This window comes from Dendropsophus ebraccatus, chromosome 7 (genome assembly GCF_027789765.1).
Source record: "Dendropsophus ebraccatus isolate aDenEbr1 chromosome 7, aDenEbr1.pat, whole genome shotgun sequence".
NCBI classification, from domain to species: domain Eukaryota; kingdom Metazoa; phylum Chordata; class Amphibia; order Anura; family Hylidae; genus Dendropsophus; species Dendropsophus ebraccatus.
In genome coordinates, this window is record NC_091460.1 from 108641415 (window position 1) to 108667914 (window position 26500).

Below are 26500 nucleotides of genomic sequence, written 5' to 3' on the forward strand. Positions count from 1 at the left end.
TGGAAAGAATATACCTGCAGTACAAACAGCAATTGACAAGTACTGGAAGACTTGAGATATTTGAAAAGTAAGTTACAAATCTGTATAACTTTCTGACACCAGCTGATTTGAAAATATTTGTTTTTGCCGGAGTTCCCCTTTAAGACCCTTCATGCACTTTATTCACTAAAGTCGACTGAACGCACAGCTGACACCATAAGATGTATATCAGTAGAGACGGGGTGTAATGGATATTCACTGCTTGACCTTTATGTTTTTTGAGGGATAAGCCAGAGCAGTCTGGCTGCGGCTTACCCCTCCTCTCCTCACATGAATGCCTGAACACCTAAGAGTTTGATTATAGGGAGTAGGGAACAGATAATTGTTGTCCAAATGATGGTTAGACGGACCGCTATAGGTGTGGCACCTTTATTGGTTTAGGTCAGTGGAGAAGCTATTGCCTCCTTATTTGTTGATCAGAGCCGCTCTGGGGGTAGTATTTGCATCCTTGGTTGTATTCAGGTAGTATCTAGAGATGAGCGAACCTCGAGCATGCTCGAGTCGATCCGAACCCGAACTTTCGGCATTTGATTAGCGGTGGCTGCTGAACTTGGATAAAGCCCTAAGGCTATGTGGAAAACATGGATATAGTCATTGGCTGTATCCATGTTTTCCAGACAACCTTAGAGCTTTATCCAAGTTCAGCAGCCCCAGCTAATCAAATACCGAACGTTCGGGTTCGGATCAACTCAAACCCAAACCCGGTTCTCTCATCTCTAGTAGTATCCCCTGATCAGTTGTTTACACTTGAAGTGTAGTGGCCCTATAACACCAACAGATTTCTGACAGATTTATGCAGCCAAAGCCAGGAACAGAATATAAACAGAGACTAGGTCATGAAGGAAAGACTGGGATCTTTCCTCTTTTCAAATCCATTCCTGGCTTTGGCTAAAAAACTAATCTGTCAGACATCTGTTGGTGTAATAGGGCCCTTACTATCATTTAAATTTATTTTGCAGAAATCAATAGTAGAAACTCTGTAATAGGTTTTATTAGGTAAAAAAAAAAAACCTCTTTCTCTACTCCAGAAAGCTGTCTTGTAGCCTCCCCCCCCCCCCCCCACACTTCTTATCTGTCCATTATCAGACAAAGCCGTTTTCATTACAGAGGAGCAAAGTGAAGACAGGTTTGCTGACTCCATTATTACCTATGGAAGGGGATGAGTCAGCAGCGAGAGCAGAGAAGAAACTGTACAGTTTGGAGACTGTCTAAAAAGCCTTATTCAGAGGGCCTGGGGGCGGTTTGAAATATGGATGGTGTCACCAGGATCTGGGCACTGGTGCCGACCAGGTCATTTGATTAAAAAAAAATTACGGGAATAGGTCCCTTTTCCAAGTGGCTTCATTTAGAAAGTGTTTTTTTTTTTCGTTGGGAACATGTTTAAATATATCTTTTGACCATCACAAAAAAATGGATTTATATTTAACCCAGATCTGTTAGTTTTGCATAACACAAATCTTACTAGACATATGGAAGCTTTGCAAATTCATATTTTCTCTATATAATGTTTTCTTTCTAGTCCACACCGTTACACTTGGCAGCAGGATACAACAGAGTCCGAATTGTCCAACTGCTCCTACAGCATGGTGCCGATGTACATGCAAAGGATAAAGGGTATGTACAATGTCAAATATATAGTTCTGTTTGCTGTGTGTGTGTGTGTGTGTGTGTGTGTGTGTGTGTATATATATATATATATATATATATATATATATATATATATATATATATGTTTTTTCTTTGTTTTTTTAATGAGACAGGTGGCTATGTATTATAGTGGTCAACTGCAGTCCTAGATATTAATTAACCCTTTTATACCACTTGAGGTGTTTAGGCATTTCATCATATATTTGTTTTTGGTTGGGGGTAGTTTTACCTTAAAGGGGTAGTGCGGTGTTTAACTTTTATTCACTAAATAACACACATTACAAAGTTATACAACTTTGTAATGTGTGTTATTTAAGTGAATGGCCCCTTTCCCCGTGTTCCCCCCCACCCCTGAAGTGTTGGTGCATTATACTTATGTGTTCGCTGTTGACCCCGGCCGCCATCTTGTGTCGACGACGTCATCTTCGGGAAGCCAGCTGAACCGCTCCAGACGTCCCTCATGCCGGCCCCCCTCTGCCACGTCATCAGCTGCTCAGCCGCAAGTGGCTGAGCTGACGCGGCAGAGGGGGGGCGGCGGCATGAGGGACGTCTGGAGCGGTTCAGCTGGCTTCCTGAAGATGACGTCGTCGACACAAGATGGCGGCCGGGGTCGACAGGGAACACGTGCGTATAATGCACCAACACTTCCAGGGTGGGGGGGGAACACGGGGAAGGGGGCCATTCACTTAAATAACACACATTACAAAGTTGTATAACTTTGTAATGTGTGTTATTTAGTGAATAAAAGTTAAACGCGGCACTACCCCTTTAATTACCTATTCTCTATATCTTGCTGTTAAAGAGTACTTGTCATTAAAAACAACTTTGCATATTCTGACAGGCATCAATATTTAGCATATTTGTAATTCATTGACTTGAAAAATAGGGTTTTCTGTGTGAAATTTAAATTATAACATTTGCCACTAGGTGTCACAATTCTTGAGCTTCACTGCCTGTTGTCAATGAATTCATGTCAATAATTATAGCAATTTTGGTAACCAGGCAGTTAGGGAGATTCTCCCATGTTGTCAATTATAGTGGAGGGAGCGAACAACCGACATGGGAGAGACAAAGGCATGTTAAGTAATCTCCAGAACTAATTCTATATACGTTGTGTATATTATTGTGACATCTTCAATTTCATTTTATTTTTACAGTATAAAATTTATGGCTATATTGAAAAATTGTTTTCTATATTTATTTTTTTTGTCATTTTCTTGTGAATTCCTTAAATTGCCTCTTATTAAAATTGCGCCTTTTATTACTGCAAATTTGTGGTCAAAAACTGAATTTTTTTTTCTGCGATTGGAAATTTTTTTTTTTTTCTGCCAATCACGGAAATAATTGTGGAAAATTTTTTTACCTGAAATTTGCCCAGAGAATTGCACCATTCATGGTAAAATAGCACGATTTTTGCAAAATTGCAATAAAAACAGAGGAAAAAAAAATTATTTTTATTTTGCCATAACCATAAATTTATACTGTAAAAATAAAATGAAATTATAGATTTCAAAATCATACACACAAAGTATATAGGATTAGTTCAGAAGCTTGGGTGATGTAAAGTTGATGCCGCTCTGACTCTCTGATGTCTGCAGCTGTCTCCCTGCACTGTGATTAACAGCATGGGAGCAGAGCTTTGCATCTCCCTCCCTCACTTCCTGGTCACCATCAAAATATTATTGACGTGCATTTATTGACAGCAGTCAGTGGAGCTAATAATAGTGACACCTAGTGGCTAGTGTTATAACTTTAAATTTCACACAGATTACTACATATTTTTTTTTAATAAAGTGAATTGCAAATTTGCTAGATATTGATGCTGCTGTCAGAATATGCAAAGTTGTTTTTAATGACAGTTCCCATTTAAGCTTCACTGTTTTTGTGCACAGATGAGCCTTTTCATATTGTCTTGTTTTGCTCTTGTGCTGGTTTAACACATGGTTTTGCATCTGTTTTATGTAGGCAAGGTCAACATATCTAAGGCTGCATTCACACATTCCGTGTTTGTCACGGAACACGGACGTGGAATGCCTGTAACTGCCTCTCCCCCGCCCGGGCAGCATCTGTGATAATATGCTGGGAGTGGGGGAACTGTACAGATATGCGTAGCACTGTCATTACAGCGCGACGCTAATTTGTACAGTTCCCCCATTCTCAGCATCTGATTACAGATGCTGCCCTGGTGGGGGTGAGTCCGTTAAAGGCATTCCATGTCCGTGTTCTGTGACAAATACGGAACGTGTGAATGCAGCCTTAGATATGTTGACCTTACCTTGACCCTAGAGTTCAAATGTGACATGTACTTAGAGTTTTTTCTGTATTTGCTGCATAAAGCCAGAAAATGTGCTATTGCGGGGCTCAATTTCAAAGGGAAAAAGTGTCATTTATATTAGTTCTGGAAGGTGCTGAAGTGGTTGCCATGAGCAGTTTCACCATCTTTCCCTAGCACTAGTACTGAGAGCTTGCCCCAAGTCAGTTTGTCCTTTCCTATGTTATGTTTTGTTTCTATATGACATTGTCCAAGGTTAAATCTTTGGCCTTGTGTTCTGTGATCATTGAAGCATTTTCTGATTGCTTTTTAATTTTGGGCCAGTTAGAGTTAGTGCTTGTAGCCCCCTTTTAACAGAAATACAGTTCTGTAAGTATGCTTAGTACATTTGCTGAATTACCATAATCTTAGTACAGTAACATAAAGAGGCAGGTAGGAAACCCAATCCTCTAACCCTGCCAACATTCATTGCACTTGGTTCTAATTGGTAATTGAAATGTGATTATGTTATGGATGGGGAAGTGGATATAAATCGAATTTTTTTTTTTTTTCATCTTACAATGTGAAATGAGAATAAAAAAAAGATGCAAAAACGGATGCAATTGTGTACAATCTGTTTGGATCCGTTTTTCCATCGACTTCCATAATAATAATAATAATAATAATAATAATAATAATAATAATAATAATAATAAAACAAAAAAAAACACAACTTTCAAAATGGATGCATTTTTTTCTTGTTTTTCATATACACACAAACATGGTGGACCACGTCTACATTTAAAGTAACCATTGAAAAAAAGATATGTTAAATGGATTGCAAAAACATAGTGTGAATCCACCATTTAACCATGTTATCTTCTACACTAATGTCTGTAACCATGTACTTGTTTTAAGTGTTCCATAGTTAGGCTGCTATTAAAGCTATACTGTATCCACCATACCACCTCCCCAAACCGCCGGCACCATCTCTTCCTGGTAAATCCTTCCTGGTCGCCTGGTGCCTTGGATAGAGTGAAAATGATTTTTTTAATCTGCAACAGCTGTGTGTCAGTGTGTTGTGGCTTAAAGTGACTGTGCCCTAGGCCTGTGACACCTCTCCTTTATTCCTCCTCGCCCTCCTTGTGATTTAGAAATGCCCCTGGCAGGATTTCATCTATTCATTGCTTGTCTAAACAGTGCACATGCCACACCTCATTGACTCTGCTGTTGCAAATAAAAGCTATGCTTATACAAGGTGCAGACAATGGTTAATAATTTTTACGGCTGTAGCAATCGACGGCTGTTGTTCAATACATTGCATAAAGAATGTCCAGGTTTTTGCATTGACGTCAATGCAACCTATTTTTCTATGAGAACAACAACCATTCTTTTCATAAAAAATATGTTGTGTGAACATAGCCTAAAAGATCATTTTTACACTAACCAAAGCATCGGGCACATTTTAAAAAGCACAACTGGGAAGCACTTACTTTCATTAAACAGACGGTACCAGAGGTTTGGGGAGTGGGTTGGTGGATACAGTATCCCTTTAAGCAATTTGTATTTTACTTAGTTACATTGTTTTCATAAATGAACAGTTATTTCTTAATATTCATAAGGAATATCCGCAGCGCTCGGGGGGGGGGGGGGGGGGGGGGGGGGGGGGCCGCGGCAAATCATTGTCTTTACTCACTGCTTTATAGCAGGATACCAGTGGATTGACCTTCAGAAAGCTTCACAGTATGTGAAACAGCCATTCAGCTGACCCATGTGTGCCCGTCCCCGCATTGGTATCCTGCTATGATTTTTTTTTTTTTTTTTTTTAAATTAGTGAGTGGCAAGGATGATCTACCTCATGAATGTTACTGAATCCTGCCTTATTGGCTTTAGGGTGCATTCACACGTACAGGATCTGCAGCAGCTCCTGTACGTGTGAATGCACCCTTAAGCAGAGGTTGTATTGTTGCTGGTCTCACGAAGGATACTGTGGATGACTGATGTCCTGTGAGAAGCCCTGGCTTTATTCTTACATAGACCGTTATTTTCAGTTTATATTTATAGGGATAAATGCATATCAATAGTAATACTCCCTAATGCTCTATAAATGTACACAAAAATTGGAAACAAAAATATATCCAAGTTATATTCAAGTGACAACAGTCAATGGATAAAAAGGAAAAATGGCAGCACCTCTATGCCTTTGTTCACACTGCACGCTGCATGTGGCTCAAACACAGACGACAAGTGCAACAGCAACCTACAGGAGCAAGTGCCCTCCGTACACACTCCCCCCTATGTGTACACCAAACTATTCAATCAAACAGACTGTAACATGTCACTACGTTTAGGTGTCCTCAGAGACATGGTCCGACTCTAGCATTTTCACACTAACAGTGGCCTCTCCCAGGCTAACATTAGGCCTACAACTGGGCATATAAGAGCCAAATAATAACAATGGATGTGAATATATGGAGCCCCTTATCTTAGGATACAGACTTTCAGTACTCAGGAATGCTGCCCATTATGGCTCTGTTTTGTTGAACTGTAGTAGAGCCTTCCATAGATGTTTCTACTTTATATGAAGGCGTGTGACTTTTTTCGTGTCAGATTTTGTACAAATTGAGTAAAAAAAAATAGCGGTTGGTTAAGGCTAAATGTGTACAATATCTGACATGTGCAGTGAGTTACCACATCTCAAAAGTGCTATGTAGAGTTGACCACTTTTGGCAGTGAAGAACAATGACCATGTGACCATAAATTGATGCCCATGGTCAGCAGCAATAACACATTTCTCTGTTAGCACTGGGGTCTTAAAGAGGTTGTCCACCTTAAACTAACCTGTCCCCTATCCAGCTGGAGATCAGCGTGGGGTACAGAGGTTGGACCCCTGCAATCTCTTACGTGTTGCCTATCCTGTTTATAGGTTTAGGGTACGTTCACACTTACAGGATCCGCAGCTGATTTCATTTAAATAACTGAACAGAGCATCAAATCTGCTGCGGATCCTGTAGGTGTGAACGCACCAAGGTGGATAACCTCTTTAAGTGTACAGAGAAAACTTATATTCACCTTTGTCTTCCTGAAGAGTTTATAGAATAATGTTCCTCTTCGGCTGATCAGTTTGTGTGAGGTTACGCTCTCTGTAGCCTTTAAAGAGCCTTTAAACTCTAGGTTTATGCTATCCTATCTAAGGGTAGCATAAGTTAGTGACAGAGAAGCTCAACAGAATGACATATCACTTATGCTCCTGAATGAGGAGGACTTTGAGATCTGCACACTAGTCTTCTCCTTTATGTGCTTGTGCTCAGTAGTTCTCAATATTCATGAGCACCAGCTCTCTCTGCCTCTCTTTAGTTAAGGCAGCATAAACCTAGTGACAGATTACATAGTAAATCTACTCCTGTATGTTTTAGTAGTAATGGTAACATGTTTTCTTTCAGTTTCCCAGTGCATCTCCTACATCAGGACTCATGTAACCAGCTTAGCTCAATTTATTCTGGTTAGATTGTAATGTGCTTCAGGGTTCCTTCATTCACCAGCAATGCTGGCGGTTCTTCTTTTTTTTTTTTTTTTTACATTTCTTTGTACTTTTATTACAATGCTGTTCTTAAACATATTTTTTTCCCCACTCACCTATAGGGGGCTAGTGCCGCTGCACAATGCTTGTTCCTATGGACACTTTGAAGTTACAGAATTATTACTTAAGGTGGGTGGCTGTTGTAATGTAGATTGCTTGTGAAATGAAACTTTTTTATTTTATTTTTTTTATGAAACCCGATAGGATCTATGCCGAAACATGTTGTCTAAAGTTTTAATAAACGTTTCTTTCAAATGAACTGGTGTCAGAAAGTCCTACCAATTTTGTAAATTACTTCTATTTAACAATCTTAAGTCATCCATTACTTATCAGCTGCTGTATGTCCTGCAGTAAGTGATGTATTGTTTCCAGTCTGAGAACAGTGCTTTCTGCTGCCACCTCTGTCCATACCAAGAACTGTCCAGAGCAGGAGAGGTTTTCTATGGGGATTTGCTACTGCTCTGGACAGTTCCTGACATGGACAGAGGTGGCAGCAGAGAGCACTGTGTTAGACTAAAAAGAATACATAACTTTCAGCAGGACATACTGCAGCTGATAAGTACTGGATGACTGGAAATTTTTAAATAGAAGTAAACGACAAATCTATATAACTTTTTGACACCAGTTGATTTAAAAAAAAAAAAGTCCGCTTCAAGCTGCTTTAATGCTATTCTTCAGCATACGCTATGATAGTTGATGAGTGTACATGACTGTTCCGCATCTGCATGTACTAGTTAAACAATGTAAATAGCTCCTTCATTCACCCATTGGAATCACCCAGCCTAAAACTACATTGGACAACTAAAGTAGTTCACAATAAAACTCCAGCACTTAGGCACAATGTGACCACTGCTTTATCACAAAACTGATGATGCGATTGATATTTTTATGAGTGTTTTATCATTATTATCCACTTTTTTAAAAAAATCATGGAATATTCTAGTTTTTACAAAGGCCACTAAAGCAGTCTCAATAGACTGATGCTATAGTAACTTGTCAGATTCGCTGTGTAGACTGGGACAGAATGAGTGGGGTCACTTCTTGTCAGCAAGCTAAAGGCCTTTTACATAGACTGACTATTGGCTGAATCGGCACAGCGATCAGCTGATAAAGGATTGATTGCAAAGAATATGCCGGCCTATAAATCATTGTTTTCCTGCACTGCTGGAAATGAAAGGCTCCTCTACTCATTCCTATTCGGATGGCGTCATGCAGCTGCTTACATTGGCTTTAGATAAATTCTACTTAGGGTGCTCTTACACCCGGCTATTGCAGTTTTTCCCAGGTTATGTGGTGCCAGGACCAGGTTTGGTTTATAATGAACTAGGTAACATAGTGGACAGAGGCTTCTACTTTACACTCCAGGAGCGGATTAAAAAAAGAAAAATTGGTATGAACTACACTAAGGTTTGACAACTGGAACTGCATTACAAAAGCCTGAGCAAAACTCCATTGTATACTTTTCCAGGCTCCTCGTATATATTAAAACAGTACTTAAAGTGTAACTATCATTTCAGGAGACTTTTCAGGATGCACTGTCCTGTGTATGTATATGAGGAGCAGGACTGTATCAGACCATGTTATGTCTAGTATATTGGTTACCACCCTGCAAACATCTCGTTGTCTGCTTTCCCTATGCTTAACTCTGCCCCCTTTACACTACAAGGACCAAGGATAATGGAAATCCAGCATTTTCTGTGGCCACAAAATCTGCGTATTGCACAGGCTGTTTGTCTCCCCTCACTGCTCACTCATCCCCCTTGGCCCCTCCCACCTCCATAGACTATAATGCAGTGCTAACCTGTCTTCTCTCTGCTTCTTTGTGATGTAAATGGATCTTTCTTTACAGCACAAACAAAGCGAATCGCTTCGTTAGCTCACCAATCTGCTTATCAGCCTGCTGCTTTTGAAGTCCATGCCGCGCCATGCCACTCCAACCCAGGTGCCTGGAAAAGCTAGATCCAGTCCTGGGAGTGTTCTGCCAGGACTGGATTATTCTTTTCCAGGCACCCAGGGCGAAGCAGCACAGACTTCAAAAGCAGAAGGCTGATAATCAGATGGCTGAGCTAACAAAGCGATACACTTTGTTGGTACTGTAAATTCACTCATCTCTAGTGGTGACATATGGAATAGGTCATCTGTTTGAGGATTTGACTCACATGTTTGTTTTTTTTAGCATGGAGCTTGTGTCAACGCTATGGATCTCTGGCAGTTCACGCCACTACATGAGGCTGCATCCAAGAATCGGGTTGAAGTTTGCTCCTTGCTGCTTAGTCACGGTGCAGACCCAACACTAGTCAATTGCCATGGAAAAAGTGCTGTGGACATGGCCCCTACACCCGAGCTCAAAGAGAGATTAACTTGTAAGTGCTACAAGGACTGTAGTCATAAAAGCATGTTTTTACCCTTCATAAACCACGTGTGTCAATATGGCGGTTATGGTGCTCACTGGCTTAGCTGCTGGCCGTTTGAATGTGTCTTGTACCACGTATCTTTAACCCTTAGGGGACACAGAAACTTTTTATTTTTGTATTATTGTCTTTCTCTCTTCACAATCTAAAATGTATAACTGTTTATTTTCCATCAAAGTAGTCATATAGGGGCTTATTTTTGGTGAAACTAAATTTACTTAGTGAAGACAACTTTTTATTTTACCATAAAATGTATCGGGAGATGGCGAAGAAAACTCTTTTGTAAAGGTAAAATTGGAAAAAAAAATTGTTTGTAATTTTGGGAACTTTCATGCAGTTTTACTCCGTGCAATTTACGGTAAAACCGACACATTATCTTTATTCTTTGGGTTATTAAGATTACATTGATATCCAATTTGTATAGGTTTTATTTTATTTTCCCATTCAGACCCCTTACATTCTGCTGCAACTGGCAGTATAAAGAGTTAGTAAGTAGTAATAGAGACCCAGCTATATAACTTAGAATTAGACTTTCATGAAGATGACTAAGAACTGCAGTAACAGAATTCTAGAACATTCATTTACTTAGAGGAGGTTGTCGGTCAATGGGTGAAAGTTTTTTTTACACAGAATAAGGTGTTTACGGAGATGCGAAGAAATTATCTGTATGTGAATTAAATATGTACAATAGAGGATTGCAACCTCAAAAAATAAAAACTTCGTTTTCTAATCACTTTTCCCTCTCGGCCCTTTTACTTAGGCTGATTATTAGCTAGCAGGAATGCTTATTGATGATAATCTGTCAGTGTAAAAGCACTAATTCATCAGTTGATCTCATCTTTTGTGGAAGCATTAAAATGAGTGCGAGTCTATAATGAAGTTATTGGGCCGTACAAACTATCCAGCAATAGTCTTAGCGACTTTGCTGCCTGATTGTGTAAGGGTCCATTTACACAGAAAGATTATCTGACAGATTTAAAGCCAAAGCCAGCAATGGATTTAAAAAGAGAAGTCTCAGGCTTTCCTTTGTGACCTGATCTGTTTATAGTCTGTTTCTGGCTTTGGCTTCAAATCTTTGGCAGATAATCTGTCAGATAATTTTTCTGTGTAAATGGACCCGTAGGCTTGTAAATAGCATTCATTTGCTTCCTAATATTGGGCCGTGTACAAAGGGCCCTGAAGATGGCCATACACCGTCAATAACTGTCGGGCGAGCAATTGTTCAACCAGCAGTTTTATCTCCTGCCCTCCCCAACACTATGTTTGGCATGGCAGTGTTCTCAGTCAAACCACAACAACAGGGGTTGGGCAGTGATTTTCTATCACCCCCCCCCCCCCCAGCTGAACCTGCTGCTAAATGGGTATAATTGGGCAGATATCACCCCAAGTAATGGTGCGTTTACTCGTAGAGATAATTTGCCCAATCGATCGTTTAAAGGAGAAGTCCGGGGAAAATTTTTTTTAAAGTTTTTTTTTGCCCCCCCCCCCCCCCCCCCCAAAAGTTATACAAATATACACTTATTACGGGAAATGCACATAAAGTGTTTTTTTTCCCGAGCTTACTACTGCATTAAAGGGGTAGATCACCAAAAAAAAAATTTCTTTCAAATCAACTGCTGCCATGAAGTGCCAGAGATTTGTAATTTACTTCTATTAAAAAAATCTCCAGCCTTCCAGTACTTATCAGCTGCTGTATGCCCAACAGGAAGTTGTATTATTTCCAGTCTGGAGAGCACGAGAGGTTTTCTATGGGGACTTGCCCCTGCTTTGGACAGTTCCTGACATGGACAGAGGAGGCAACAGAGAGCACTGTCAGACAGGAAAGAAAACACCACTTCCTGCTGGACACACAGCAGCTGATAAGTACTGGAAGACTTGAGATTTTTTAATAGAAGTGAATTACAAATCTCTGGCACTTTATGGCACCAGTTGATTTGAAAGAAAATTTTTTTTGGTGGACTACCCCTTTAAGGCTTCACTTCCTGGACAAAATGGTGATGTCACGACCCGACTCCCAGAGCTGTGCGGGCTGTGACTGCTGGAGAGGATGATGGCAGGGGGACACTGCGGGACACAGGGCACTGGAAGGGCACTGAGCATCCCTCTGCCATCATCCTCTCCAGCAGCCACAGCCCGCACAGCTCCATGTTATCCAGGAAGTGACATCACCATTTTATCCAAGCCTTGATGCAGTAGTAAGTGCAGGGAAAAAAGCACTTTATGAGAATTTTCCATAATAAGTGTATATTGGGGATTTGTATAACTTTTGGAGGGCAATACAATACTTAAATAAAAAATTTTGCCGGACTTCTCCTTTAGGATTTTGAAGCAACAATTTGGTTTTTATAGCGATCAGCGTTTAGCCGAAGAGATAAATCGTTAGAAAAATCGATATTGCAGTCGTTTTTAAGATCGCTTAAGCCCATCACACACACTAGGATGAATCTTTGAAAGACTGTTTACACGAAACGATATGTTAAAAGATCACAATGAACAATTTCTCCGCTCGTCGCTTGATCGGTCGCTGTGTTTACACAAGCCTATTATCGCTCAAATGTGATCGTTATTGTGAAATTTCGATTCATCATTCCGTGTAAACGCACCATAATAAAGACTGACTAGCAGAGGAGCCGATCATCAGCTGATCCTGGTCTTTCAGCTAGTGTGAAAATTATTGGCTGGCGGCCACCCACTGCTCTGTGTAATAGTAATGCACAGGTGATGTGAGGGTAAAGAATATGATTATTTGTGTGTGTGTGTGTGTGTGTGTGTAATATATATATAAAATATATTATATATAATCACATATATACAGCCCTTGCTGCACCATAACAAAGTTGTATAGTATTCTTTGTATCAAGCCATGTAATGTGTCCGTGTCTAATCTATCTTTATCTCATCCCTCTCTTTTCTCTTATCTATTCCTTTCTTATCTATAGTTCTGTCTTTTTTCCTATCTAGCTAGCGGTTCATTGTGGCCTATAACTGCAAATAGTAAAAACACTAAAACGTTACCTCGGTACAATTCTTTTTTTCCCCCCTTGTGTTGTGCAATCACATGTCCTATATGAAGATATTCACGCAGCCAACCTGTTTGAATTGCAGATGAATTCAAAGGACATTCTCTGCTGCAAGCTGCCAGGGAGGCGGACCTGGCCAAAGTGAAGAAGACACTTGCTTTGGAGATCATCAACTTTAAGCAGCCGCAGTCACACGAGACAGCACTGGTGAGAACAGATGGCTTGGGTTCCACTTGTTTTGGAGGATGGAGCATTTGAATTTTACTGCAAAAAAAATTCACATTCACTAAAGGGCCTTTTACATGCCCAATTAGCAAACAGGAGATAATAATTGGCCTTATAATGACAGGATCACTCTAACTTTATCTCAGAATATGATTATTTAACGATAATTCAGATGTGGTGGTTTGTTTCATACCCAAATGGGCAAATTTGTATCCTAGTAAGAATCTGTTTCCCTGAATTTAGTGTTTTCCGCATTTCCAATCCCCCCCCCCCCCCCCCATTGGTGATCTGTGCATTTCATTGCCTGACAGTGTTTTTCTGGAGGCAATGCTTGGTTTCACCAAATAGACAATTCATTCTTCGGCTTCTTGCTCGCCTACGTGACATGGGCATTGCTCATCCTTGGCACTGCAGTTATAAAATCGAAATTGTTTTCAGAGGAGCATAATTTACCATTGATCACCCCTCCTGCATTTTGCTCACAGCGTTATGTATCTGAGCCAGACGTTTGATAAATGACTGAAGGATTACATCTGTGTGTATTGTAGAAAGATTGCCTTAGGAGTATAGAACAGATAAAGATGATATCTTGAGAAACTGCAAGATCCAAGTGTGCTTTTAGACATTTTATGTATGTGTTTACTTGTATTCTTTCTTTTTGCCTAATATGTGTGTTACTGCCTTTTATAGCACTGCGCGGTGGCTTCTCTCCATCCAAAAAGGAAGCAGATAACAGAGTTGTTGCTCAGGAAGGGGGCCAGTGTCAACGAGAAGAACAAAGAGTACGTGTTCTGTTTTGTTTTTGTTTTTTTGTTGTTGTTTTTTTTTTTAATGAGACAGTAGTGTATAGTCTTTGATCAAAAGATTGTCAAGTCTAGAGAATTAGTAGCTATTACATTACGTGAGTGTGAATCTTAAATTGTTTTATTAACTTAACTGTATTACTTTGGAATAGGGTTGTCTTAAAAACGTACTTAAAATTCTTTCTTTCAGATCAACAGGTTTTCGAAATATATACAGTGGTGCCTTGGATTACGAGCATAATTCGTTCCGGGACTTGTAATCCAAATCCACTCTTAAACCAAAGCAGATTTTCCCATAAGAAATCACTGATATGCATACAGTTGGTTCCACACCAAAAAAATATGATTTATTATTCTGAATAACATGTAAAACAGATTAAACAAACATTTAGAGACAGCTGGATATCTGATATTATAAGTTACTGTACAGTAATGGAGAGGATGGGAAACACAAGGGCTAACAGACTACATGGAGCATGCGGGAATGAGCAGGACAGATGTGGGCACATACATGCATCACTCTCTGTCCGGGTCGAGAGAGAGGTTACAGCTAAGAATAGATTACCTCCACAGTCCTGTCCCCTGATGTAAGCCCCAGCCTGAAGTGGATCTGCTATGATTTGGAAGGTGATGGAGACTTCCTGAGTCAGAGTACAGAGCTGTAGATCCCACTATGTAGACCATGCCCCTCCTCCACTCACACTCCACCCAGTACAGGGAGCTCTTAAACCAAACCAAAGCAATGTTCCTAAACCAAGTCACAATTTTGAAAAACTGTGAGCTCTTAAACCAAAACACTCTTAAACCAAGTTACCACTGTATAGATTTGTAATTTACTTTACGATTTAAAAATTTCAAGTCTTCTAGTACTCTAGCTACTTCTAGCTACTGTATGTCCTGCAGGAAGTGGTCTATTCTTTCTATTCTGACAGAGTGCTCTATGCTGCCTCCTCTTTCCGCGACCGGGACAGAGATGACATGTACAGAGGTGACAGCAGAAAGTACTGTTTCAGACTGGAAAGAAAATACTACTTCCTACAGGACTTAGAGTAGTGATTGGGTGATAAGTAGCTGTTCATTGGGGACCCAAACACTGGGACCCTGATTGATCACAAGAAGTATAGTACTCAGCAGTCTTAAGAAGTTGCTTAGAGAGAGGGTGAAGATGGCACTCCTGTTGGTTTGAGTCTTGGCTACAGAATCTAATCACCCATTCTGTGAATATTTAAAGTGAATGTACCACTAGCAATTACAATATAAGATTTCTATACAACATGTTTGGCTCCGCTCTGCTAACAGCGCCTTCCAGTCCTTTGACCCATATCCCCATCCCTCCCGCTACTTTCAGAATCAAATCTAGGAAAGTCTGGGGAAGGGGTTATCTGTGCACCTAGGTGCTCTGAGCTTGCCTCCAGTGCACTAAACTAGCAAATTGGCATAATTAACGGAGATCTCAGGAACCAGTCGGCGGTCGAAGGATTGGACGACGCCATTAAATTAAATTATTCTTGGTGGCGCTGATCAGATTATATGTTTGTAATTCCTATTGATACATTCGCTTTAATAAGTGTAAAAAGTGGTATATAACCCCTTTAACAGGACAATTTCATGGATAGCTGGTACAGTGCAGGAAATTGGATTTTCCGTGCCACCTGTTTTAAATGAAATAGCGGTTGCAATGCAAGCAATTTTGCAATATACACTCTTTACTTTTTTAAAGTTTTCAATGTTTAAATCAGCGTTATACATATGGCAACTAGGTGTCCCTTCCCTGCCCATGTGTACAGCTGCTACGTGCCCACCTTCAATAGCAGAGAATCCTGGAGATGCTCTCAATGTACGGTCAGCTCTCCTAACACACCACCAAAACCTATTCTGTAACCACACTGACATTTTACTGATATAACAAACAGCATTGTCTCTTGGTTAGCATGCAGAGCTGATAATATAATTAGTAAAAGTAATAATATAATTAGCCTTAGTTAATAGCCCTCAGCTGATATACTGCGACTTCCTGTGTTTGGTCTTTTTTTTTTTTACACAGAGAAAAGACCAAATATCAGCATGGAGGGAGCATGGACCACAGTTTGGCCATTAGAATAACGTTGATTTATACATAGAAAAAAAATAAAGCGAGTATATTGCAAAAAAAAACTGCTTGTGATCACAAGTCCTGTTGATTTCCCAAAAGAAAAAAAAATTGTGACAGGTACATTTTTAAGTTGTTTTGATTGTCGTTACTTATGTTATATATTTTTTTCCCCTTTGCTTTAGCTTCATGACACCTTTACATGTAGCGGCTGAAAGAGCTCACAATGATGTGGTTGAAGTTCTGCATAAACATGGAGCAAAGGTAAAGAATGAATATTTAAGTGCACTTAATTATTTTTGCCCATAATTATTGTTTGTGCTTCTCTACCAAGCTGTGCCGTCCTTCTCTATCTTTACAGATAGCTCAGGGTTAGATACAATTAGAATATTAGGTCAGTACATTTATCTGAAAATCCTACAGTACCTCAAAGGCATTCAGCTTTTATGAAAATTAGTTTGCTACTCAGACTGTGATTCATCCCTGTTCCTGGCATCAGGGTGAGTAATTTAATTGGAGTATTTTGGCCATCTATCTGCAATGATATCTCTTTGTGTCATTTCAATACAAACTGCTTCTGAGGGTTTAAAGCTTGAAATGAAAAGTCAGTCCCGTCCCTTGTAATTAGAGAGAAGCAGGAGACAAGGACAAAAAGCCACAAAGTACAGGAAGGGGCATTGTTTGTTGAGGCCTCTTAGTCTTCCTTCATTTAGATCCAGCCATATTTGGTACTGTATTGCTGAAGCTTGTGACATCAAGATACTAAAGATACTCTGATTTGGATCCACTTTAACCCCTGAAGGATGTGGCCTATTTTGGCTTTTAAGCCCTTAAAGCGTAACTGTCATTTCAGGGTCATTTTTCTGAAAACATTAAATATCAATAGTACAAGCGATTTTAAGAAACTCTGTAATAGGTTTTATGTACTAAAAGAGTTTCCTTCTGTACTGAAAAAGCAATCTCCCAGCCTCCCCCCTCACATCAGATGAAGCAGGAGTTCTGTCTCCATTATGTGGCTATGGAGAGGGGAGGGGCTGTTAGGAGTGACTGAGCAGTCCTGCACAGCACAACACCCTGCAATCTTCTCTCAGTAAGTACATAGATAAGCACTGACCTTTCTGACCCCAGAATCCTGCGGTTTAGGTGCCCAGAGAGTCTACAAACAGCTGACCTTCATGTCACCTCTTCCTGCTCCCTCATCTCCCTCAGCCCCTCCCCCCTTCATAGGCTTACAATGGAGAGAGCAGAACCCGTCTTCACTGGCTTCTCTGTAATGAAGACGTGTTTGCCTGATAATGCACAGACAAGAAGTCGGGGGGAGGCTGGGAGATTGCTTCTTGAGTACAGAAGGAGGCTTTTTTGGCTGATGAAACCTATTACAGAGTTTCTTAAAATCGCTTATACTAATGATTTCTGCAATAAAAAAAAAACATGACAGTTACGCTTTAACTCTGCTGCCTCTTCTGGCGTTAAAGGAGTTATCCGGTATTTTTATTTTTCTTTCAAATCAACTGGTTTCAGAAAGTTATATAGATTTGTAATTTACTTCTGTTTAAAAGTCTCATACCTTCCAGTACTTATAATCCGCTGTATGTCCTGCAGGAAGTAGTGTATTCTTTGCAGTCTGACACAGTGCTCTCTCTTGACACCTCTGTCCATGTCAGGAACTGTGCAGAGGATTTGCTACTGCTCTGGACAGTTCTGGTCAGACAGAGGTGGCAGCAGAGAGCACTGTGTCAGACTGGAAAGAATACACCACTTCCTGCAGGATATACAGCAGCTGATAAATACTGGAAGTCTAGAGATTAGAAGTAAACTACAAATCGATATAACTTTCTGACACAGTTCTTATTTTTTCAAATCAACCGATCTGCTGGAGTTTCACCTTAAGAACGCAGGCCAATTTTTAAAATCTGACTGTAACTTTGTGAACCTGTAACTTATCCTAGTGAGTTGTTGGTTTTTTGTTTTGTTTTTTTTGTGACAAAATGTACCTCTTGTTAGAAAAAGAAAAAACATTAAAATGCTTGCATTTTTTCTAGGTATGAAATTCTCTGTGTGTAACAAAGATAGTCATTCAACACAAATTAGATAATTCACATTTACAATATGTCTACTCTATGTCAGATTATTTGGTAACTGTCCATTTGCTTTTTAGGATGTTATAGGGTTTAGCAGCAAATTTTTCAAATTTCACTTACAGCAACAGCGGTGACCATGACTTGCAGTAACATGAGCGACGATCACATAAACTAACAGGACAGGGGAGACCGTTAGGTACAACAAGAAGACTGGGGTGACCATTAGGTACAACAACAGAACAGGGGAAACAGTTAGGTACAAGAACAGGGGAGACCATTAGGTACATGATGAAAAAGGGGTTAATATGTCTTTATCGCGCGCTGGGACAGTTTAACGCTAACATGCAGCCGTCCTAGACATTTGTATATGTGAATTTGCAAGGGGTTTAAGAGGTTTTTCTGCCCCTCCTGACATGGCTGATTTAGTAAATGGGCGTATTCTGATAAAATAACAATTCTGGAGCACGTTTGTTTAGATCAGTGTTGTGCTGTTCCTCACCTTCCTTCTACAAAATTGGTGAATAAATGAGGGTGTCTCCCGCACCCCATCCAGTCAGTCTGCACTGATGGACTGTGTCACAGTGTTATAACATCTAGATGTCCGTTTTAAAGGTCAGTCTTAAGGGGAGTGACAGAGGAACAACACAATGGAGATCATTGTTGCGCCATAAAAGTCCTCTTCGGAGGTTTGTGTCCTGGGTCAAGTTGATTGATGGTCTGTTTTCAGAATAGATGTTCAATAGCTTATTTGCAGGGTGCTATTACCCCCAGCTGGTCGATCGAGTTGTAGCACCCAGATGTAAAAATTGTTTACTGAGCTACATAGTGTAGTATCTGAAACTTATGGTGTCTATTGGAAGCGTTATGGAGTTTTTTTTTATAGACTTTGTTCTTATGCATTTGTGTTTTTCCTTAAGATGAATGCCTTGGACACACTTGGGCAAACCGCTCTGCATAGAGCGGCCCTGGGGGGTCACCTGCAGACCTGTCGTCTTCTACTGAGCTTTGGTTCGGATGCGTCAATCATCTCTCTGCAAGGCTTTACAGCTGCACAGATGGGAAATGAAGCTGTCCAACAAATTCTGAGCGGTGAGTCAGTGCCTCTTTTAGAGCTTTAGTTTTATGGGTGATGTGGACTGTATAATAAAACACCTGGATAAAACAACAAAAAAGGATTATGGTGAGTGACGAAAAAAAAATGTATATACAGTATATAGTGTTCTGTCAAAATATGCCCGACCCGGATGATGGATCACACGCTCAGCCAGTCATTGACTAGAGCGGCGTCCCACCCCAGTCACTGATTGGCTGAGCAGGTAAATCATTCATCCAAGTGATGTTGCTAGAGCAGGAGATCCCCGAGCTCTGCGGGGGCCCCAAAGTGTTGAAACAATGCTACAGAGGCACGAAGGAAGGCTAGTAGGACATGTTTATTATGTTCTTTGTTTGCCCCTGCCTGCTTAACAATTTGTATTTCTCTGGAAATGTATTCGCAAATAACAATTATTTAGCAAACTGGATCCAACTTTTCCCGACCCCCAGGATGGAGCTGCAGGGAACAGAACGGAGTTAGACGGGCGATTTGCTCATCTTTAGATTGGACCGTTTGATCACTTTTTTTGTTTTTGTTTTTTGTGGGATATGATGGGACGTAAAAAATGCAATTTTGGCATTTGGCTGTCCAGGCATGATGGGCATTGTAGTTTTGTAACAGCTGTGTTCACACATTGCATTTTCATAGTTTTTTTTGAATAATTTCATTGTGTTCCCACCCACACAGCACGCTGTATTCTCTACCTGTAACGCCAACATTGGAATAAAGAACTTTTTGAATTTAGTTTTTTTTTCTTCACGCACATATTATGATCGAGCATCTTTTGTCTTTGAAGTTGAGCCCCCTAATAAGGACTTTATCCGCTATTATCTTATACCTGATATACTGTTTATGCCTCATTTTTGTCCAGGTGGGATTGGCAGTGCCAATCTTCTATGCAGTTTAGCATCATTTAATTGTGTTACTGCATCATTTAATTGCGGTAGTACATTTTTGTGAGGAGGCTGCAGTACGGCAATGAAACTACAACATGTGTGAACATGGCCCTAATTTCACTGCAGACTTTTGCATAATCAGTGAAGTTGCAGCAGCTGCTTCAATCACTCCTCGCCTGATCAGGTGTAGGCTAGAGGGGTGGTGGAGCTGCCTTAAGGCCCCGTTCCCACTGAGCAAAACTAGCGGAATTCTGCGGCGGACAACATGTTCATTCTTCATCGCGGACAGGGCAGGAGCGCGTGCCTCCCATAGACTCCCATTATGAGCGGGAGGCTAACTGCATTCCGCCACGGAATTCCGCTAGTTTTGCTCAGTGGGAACGGGGCCTTACACAAAGAGATTTATCTGACAGATTTTTTAAGCCAAAGCCAGGAATGGATCTGAGAAGAGAAGAAATCTCAGTCTTTCCTTTAAGACCTTTTCTCTGTTTATAGTCTGTTCCTGGCTTTGGCGTCATAAATCTCTCGGTGCAAAGGGACCCTTAGAGATGTTGAATTGGTGAATCACTCACGGGGGTGGGAGATCCAGCCAAGCCTCCTGTGACATCCATGATGATGCATTGACACTGGGGAGAAAAGCTGGGGGTCAATACAAGTCTTGTAGTCCTTTCATTTCCCCATTTCCTGTCAGAATTGAAGCACAGAAAAGCCACTAAATCGAAGACTATTGGTAATAAAATTATAATGGAAAGTTATATATCTTGGGGTGATAGTTCAATTGAAGTACAATTTTCTCGTACTGGAGTACCCCTTTAATGGCAGAAAAAAAAATCTAATGGGTTGTTAAGGAGTCAAAGACTTGAAAAACTCCTAAAACAAGTAAAGTGCAAACCCTATTAAAATTATCTTATTTATATCTATTTAAAATCCACAGCCTGTCTTATCTTGGCTGATCATGGCAGAATACAGCAGCACTTTGGGATGGCTCCCCATGTAACCTGGAGGGGAAGGTAGTTCTGCTGGAGCTAGTCCCCCTCCACAGCAAGAGTCACACCTGATCTTCCCTAACAGAAATCAAATTTGCAATTGTTCCAACCACTCCAGTCCCACTCCTGGTTTTGCCTTAAAATGCCGATCACTGAGTACCAAATACTGACCATAATACTGCGTGTGTGTGAACCCAGTTTAATTCCTTGAAGGGCTCCAATCTCTTGAATAGCCCCTGAACCCCTGGAGTAATTCATTTCAGGGCTCCCTTTTCATGACTGTAATGAAGCATTTCTTTTAAATTTGTTTATTTTGTCCTCTTTATCAAAACTTATAATTAACACCCTATTCAATCTCTCAGTTTTGCTAGTAAAAACGTTGCAGCAAGTCAGGGACATATAAAATGTAGCGACCAAATTTCTAAGTTTCTGAATGAACGGATTTGTGATTACAGAAAGCACACCGGCCCGCACTTCTGATGTGGATTACAGACTGCTTGAGGCATCGAAAGCTGGAGACCTGGATACTGTAAAGGTAAGTCATATCAACAAATATTCTCATGCGAGATCCCAAACTGCTGCTGCTGGTGTCTTCTAAAGTCTATGAAGTGGCAGAAGAGAGATTCAGGTGATCTATCTGTCTGTCTATCTATCTATCTATCTATCTATCTATCTATCTATCTATCTATCTATCTATCTATCTATCTATCTATCTATCTATCCATGCAAAATTCTCATCTACCCATTGTCTGATTTGGCATAAACCTCAGGATGAGGAACCTCTGGGTGTCCAAACTTTCATCTCTCCTGACTTTTTCCTCTCTGATGCGTTCAGTGCTTAACCTTAAAGTGTTTAGCTCTGATGCCTGATTGGAAAAGATACCTTGGGGAAAATGATGATTGTTTTGGTTGGTTTTCAACCTGGCATACTCTTACTTTCCACTGGGGAGTCTGTTACAAGTCCTACTGTGACTAGTCTGGAATGGCTGCAAAAATTAAGTTGTTTTTTTTTTTTTTTTTTTTTTTTGGGGGGGGGGGGGGGTGAGGCTGTTTGACTGCTAGGGAAATGAAGGGTGTTGCTCTAACACTGCTGAGGAGAAGGGTAGAGTTGACTAAACGTCATGTTTTGGGTCTGGTTTCGGTAACTTCTTCAAACCCGACCACTCAGCATTGATCTCACCACATCTTGAAAAGTTGGTTGCCTTCCTAAGGCTGCCAGGAAAACATGGATATAGCCTTTGGCTGTATCCATTTTTTCCAGGATTCCCATAGGCGGCAACCAACTTTTCCAGATTGGTTAAATGCTGAGTGGTCATGTTTTGAGAAGTTGCTGAACCCAGACCTAAACTTAAAGTTTGCTGTGGTGAGCAAACCACCTTTTGACTTTTTTAAAAAAAAATTTAAGCCCAGAGCTTGTAAGAGATGAAAGCCGAGCCTGGTTGGTGAGCTGTGATTGGTTGTTATGGGCTTTGGTGTTTTCCAGGCCTTGGTGCTTTAGTAACGCTCCTGGCAGTAGTTACCATGGTGATCGGGAAGCCATCAGTCTTTAGTTATATGCGTTCTTGGTTCGTGTGATAAACCTAATAACAGCTGCGCTCAGCGCCTGTCACCAGCTCCACATAAACACTACTGTTGTGCTTCTCTTAAAATATCTTAACGCTGTGTTGCTGTTTCCATAGCAAACAATAAGTTCAGCTTGAGGCCCTAATCATGCATCTTCATGTATCAGTAAAATACAGCAAATAGCTTTACCATAATAGCTTATTGCTCATAAAATGAGCTCTGTAGGTTTCTACCAGGTGCCCTGTATATCTCATAACATACAGTGAATTTACTCAAGAAAATAGTTGGCGTCTGCATATTTATCATTTTACGGATTTATTTATTTATTTTTCCACATGCTCACTTTTTAAATGCTGCACAAATATTCACAGACCTGGCTCTAAATTGTAAACAAGTCCCTATCTGCAACTTTGTAATATAGGGAGGGATAACAGCTCATACACATCAACAGCATCATATGAAAAGTTATGTTTGACTGGAATACCTCTTTAACATGCGCTGTGCAGTAGAGATGGGCGATAATGGCCTAAATCAATATCACAGTAAATTGAACATGTAACCCTGACAATAATGATTGAGCAGCAACACAAGGCTGTACCATTTAGTCTATTCCCGCTATTAGGGGGTCTCAGCAGCACCCCCCCCCCCAAGGTTATTGTCATCATATACATTACAGCCCCTATCATTATATACACCTTGCAATCCCCATTGCTTTATAAACACTACTACTGTTGTAGTGTGTATATTAATGATGGGGGTTGTAGTGTATATAATAGTATACCGTGTAATGATGGGGGATGTAGTGTGTGTATAACAATGGGGGTTTATTAAATAATGGTGGGTGTAGTGTGTGTATATATAATGAAGGGGGTTGTAGTGAGTACAGGCTGGCGAAGTGTAACTGCAGGTAACATGCCCTGTGTATGCACGGTGCGGCTCTCATAGAACAGCGTCTGGTGAAGGATGCATTGTTGTAGGCAGAGGTTGCAGGGCTCGGGTGTGAGGTGGCTGCAGGTGAGGAGGCATCGCGAAGCTAGGCACAGCAGCGGACATGACGGCGGAGGGGGGAGGCCCTAACATCCTGGGTCCGGCTCTGGTGGCTGCGGCAGATTTTTGGGCGAGCCTGTGCGATACTCATGACCAGGCTCAGGGGCAGACCCTCATGGTGGAAGGACCCTCTCGAGGGCAGGATGGACTGTGCTGTGTGTGAGATCATCTTCCACGACAGCTTGGCAGGTCCTTAGAGGTTGCGGCGCCAACGGTGGTCAAAAACCTTTGGGGCACTAGGGAGAACATGCTGCTAGGTTCCAGGTACACAAGTCGTTATCATGTTTTTGGTTTTCTTTTGTGTGCTGTCTATTGGCCAGCCCTACTGTGCAGGCATACCCAGAGAATAAACACCAAATTTCTACAGCAGGAAAAATAGTACTTGTATGACTTGCTTGTAGCTTTTACATACAAAACGTAGTGTAGACTTGCAATAAAGTGAAACATTCCTTAAAGGGCATGTTACGAGCATCTAACTAAGGTATTTTCTTACCTCAGTGAGAACCTCAGTGCACCAATCCACCTTAGCCAGCTCATCTCTCCTAACACTTATTAGCAGAGCTCTGCCCCAGTATTCTTTAGAATGGAAGGGACAGTTCAGTACACTGAAAATGGTAGCCCCTCCCCCAGTGCTCCAAAATGCCTCATTAGAATATGAAATATAACCTACAAGCAATCCGAAATTGGCAATATAAGGGTCAAGGTAACAAACTTACCTTCATCTTCAGCGCCCTGTATGCTATGGAGACATATTAGAAGGTTAGATGTTTCTCTTTAATAACTTGAAGCTCTGCATTTTGCATTACGCTGTCTTACGATGAGCTCTGGTTCTGCCTGTGATGATATAATTGTTTGTGTTGACATGCCGCCTTTCAACAGCTGAATACATTAACTCATGAAGCATCTTACTATGCTGTGCAAGTATACCTCTACTTGATTGTGACATGTAAAGAGATAATGAGGACAGATACATAGTCACTATGCGTTTATCCAGAGCTTACACTTAATATTTTTTACAGCAGCTATGCAGCCCCCAGAACGTGAATTGCAGAGATCTTGAAGGCCGCCATTCAACTCCATTACATTTTGCTGCTGGTTATAACCGTGTTTCTGTTGTGGAATATCTGCTACATCATGGTGCTGACGTACATGCCAAAGATAAGGGGTAGGTTTGTTGGACGTCTTGCTTTCTATTTATATGGTACCTTTTGTGTGTGTGTGTTTTTTTTTATATGTTACAATTAGTGTTGAGCAGACTTGCCGAACTGTCTGGGTTCAGCAATGTTCATCAAACCTGAACACTCTGCATTTCACTTCTGGCTGGCTGGAGAAGTTGGATGCCACCCTAGGGCCTTGGGAAAACATGGAAACTATGGCTTTATCATTGTTTTCCAGAACTCTCTTAGACTGCATCCAACTTCTTCAGCCACCAGGAGTCAAATGGCAAGCGTACAGATTCAAAGAACATTGTTGAACTTTCACAGTTTAGCAAGTCCACTCAACAATAAAAAATAGTCCCAGTAACCTGCTCACACCCAGGGGTATGGAAGTAAAGAAAAAGCTCCTACGTCTTCAAATAATGCTAAGTGATACAGTGTGAAAGGTTCTGTTAGGTACAGTTAGCCTGCATCTTTATGCAGAAACTGATGCCTGGTGCCATGTCTTATAGGTAATTGTGTTTGCTGGTACAATAGCCTCCATTTAATAACATTCCATCTTCTCTGGCATCTACAGTACCTTTGGAGTACTAATCCTGGCCATGTTATATCTACACTGATTGATCTCAAAGGGGATCTCCGGCGAAAAATTGCTCTTTTGCAAAACAACTGGTGTCAGAAAGTTAAAGAGATTTGTAAATTACGTCTATTTAAAAATCTCCAGTTTTCCAGTACTAATCAGATGGTGTATGTCCTGCAGGAAGTGGTGTATTATTTCCAGTCTGACACAGTGCTTTCTGCTGCCACCTCTGTCTGTGACAGGAACTGTCCAGAGCACAAGCAAATTCCTATAAAGAACCTCTCCTGCTCTAGACAGTTCCTGCCATGGACAGAGGTGGCAGCAGAGAGCACTGTGTCAGACTGAAAAGTGTACACTTTCAGCAGGAGATACAGCAGCTGATAAGTACTGGAAGACTAGATTTTTAAATAGATTTAATTTATTAATCTGTATAACTTTCTGACACCAGTTGATTCTTTAAAAAAATAAAAAATAAATAAATACTGATGTGCCATCCACGAGATAGCTTATCAGTCACTAAACGGTATGGTTAAAGCACATGGCACCGGCACTGAACAGCCATTCGGCGTCTGCACTACACAGAGGAGGAGACTGGACATAGTTCTCTCCATCCACTGTGTAGTGGCTGGACCTAGCTACTGCACCTCACCTGCCGTTAACTTTAATGGGAGCTGACCTGCAGTTACAGGTTTCCACCGATATAAAGTGAACAGAGACAACTGCTTCCGGCCTCGTTCACTGTGTGGTGCAGGTGGCGAGACAGAGTGTCTCATCAGTGACTGATGAGCTACTCTGTGGATAGTACTTCAGTCAATTTTGCCTGTGAAACCCCTTTAAGGGTACCTTTACACGTACCGGATCCTCAGCACACTCAACACTAGTCACTTAGTAAATTCATGCTTGATGCCCAGTACCGGTTTATCTTCAACACATTTCTATAAAACAGTACATTTTCCAGGTTCACCAAGTGTTTTTATTGTAAATAAAGCTATTGAAATTAGAAGAAAAGAATAAGCATTATTTTTCTTTCTG

The 26500-nt window shown here is 40.8% G+C and overlaps 1 protein-coding gene across 2 annotated transcripts in view; it reads left to right on the plus strand.

Moving 5' to 3' along the window:
• TNKS (tankyrase) overlaps nt 1-26500 on the plus strand; it is a 138303-nt gene that overhangs the window by 79841 nt on the left and 31962 nt on the right. Inside the window, exons 6-14 of one of the 2 annotated variants that reach the window (XM_069978117.1) lie at nt 1559-1653; nt 7580-7646; nt 9694-9880; nt 13034-13155; nt 13864-13955; nt 16251-16329; nt 19064-19235; nt 21577-21656; nt 24751-24896. In XM_069978117.1, the coding sequence (XP_069834218.1) occupies nt 1559-1653; nt 7580-7646; nt 9694-9880; nt 13034-13155; nt 13864-13955; nt 16251-16329; nt 19064-19235; nt 21577-21656; nt 24751-24896 (1040 nt within the window). The remainder of the gene's footprint in view (nt 1-1558; nt 1654-7579; nt 7647-9693; nt 9881-13033; nt 13156-13863; nt 13956-16250; nt 16330-19063; nt 19236-21576; nt 21657-24750; nt 24897-26500) is intronic. The other variant, XM_069978118.1, reaches the window with a different exon arrangement.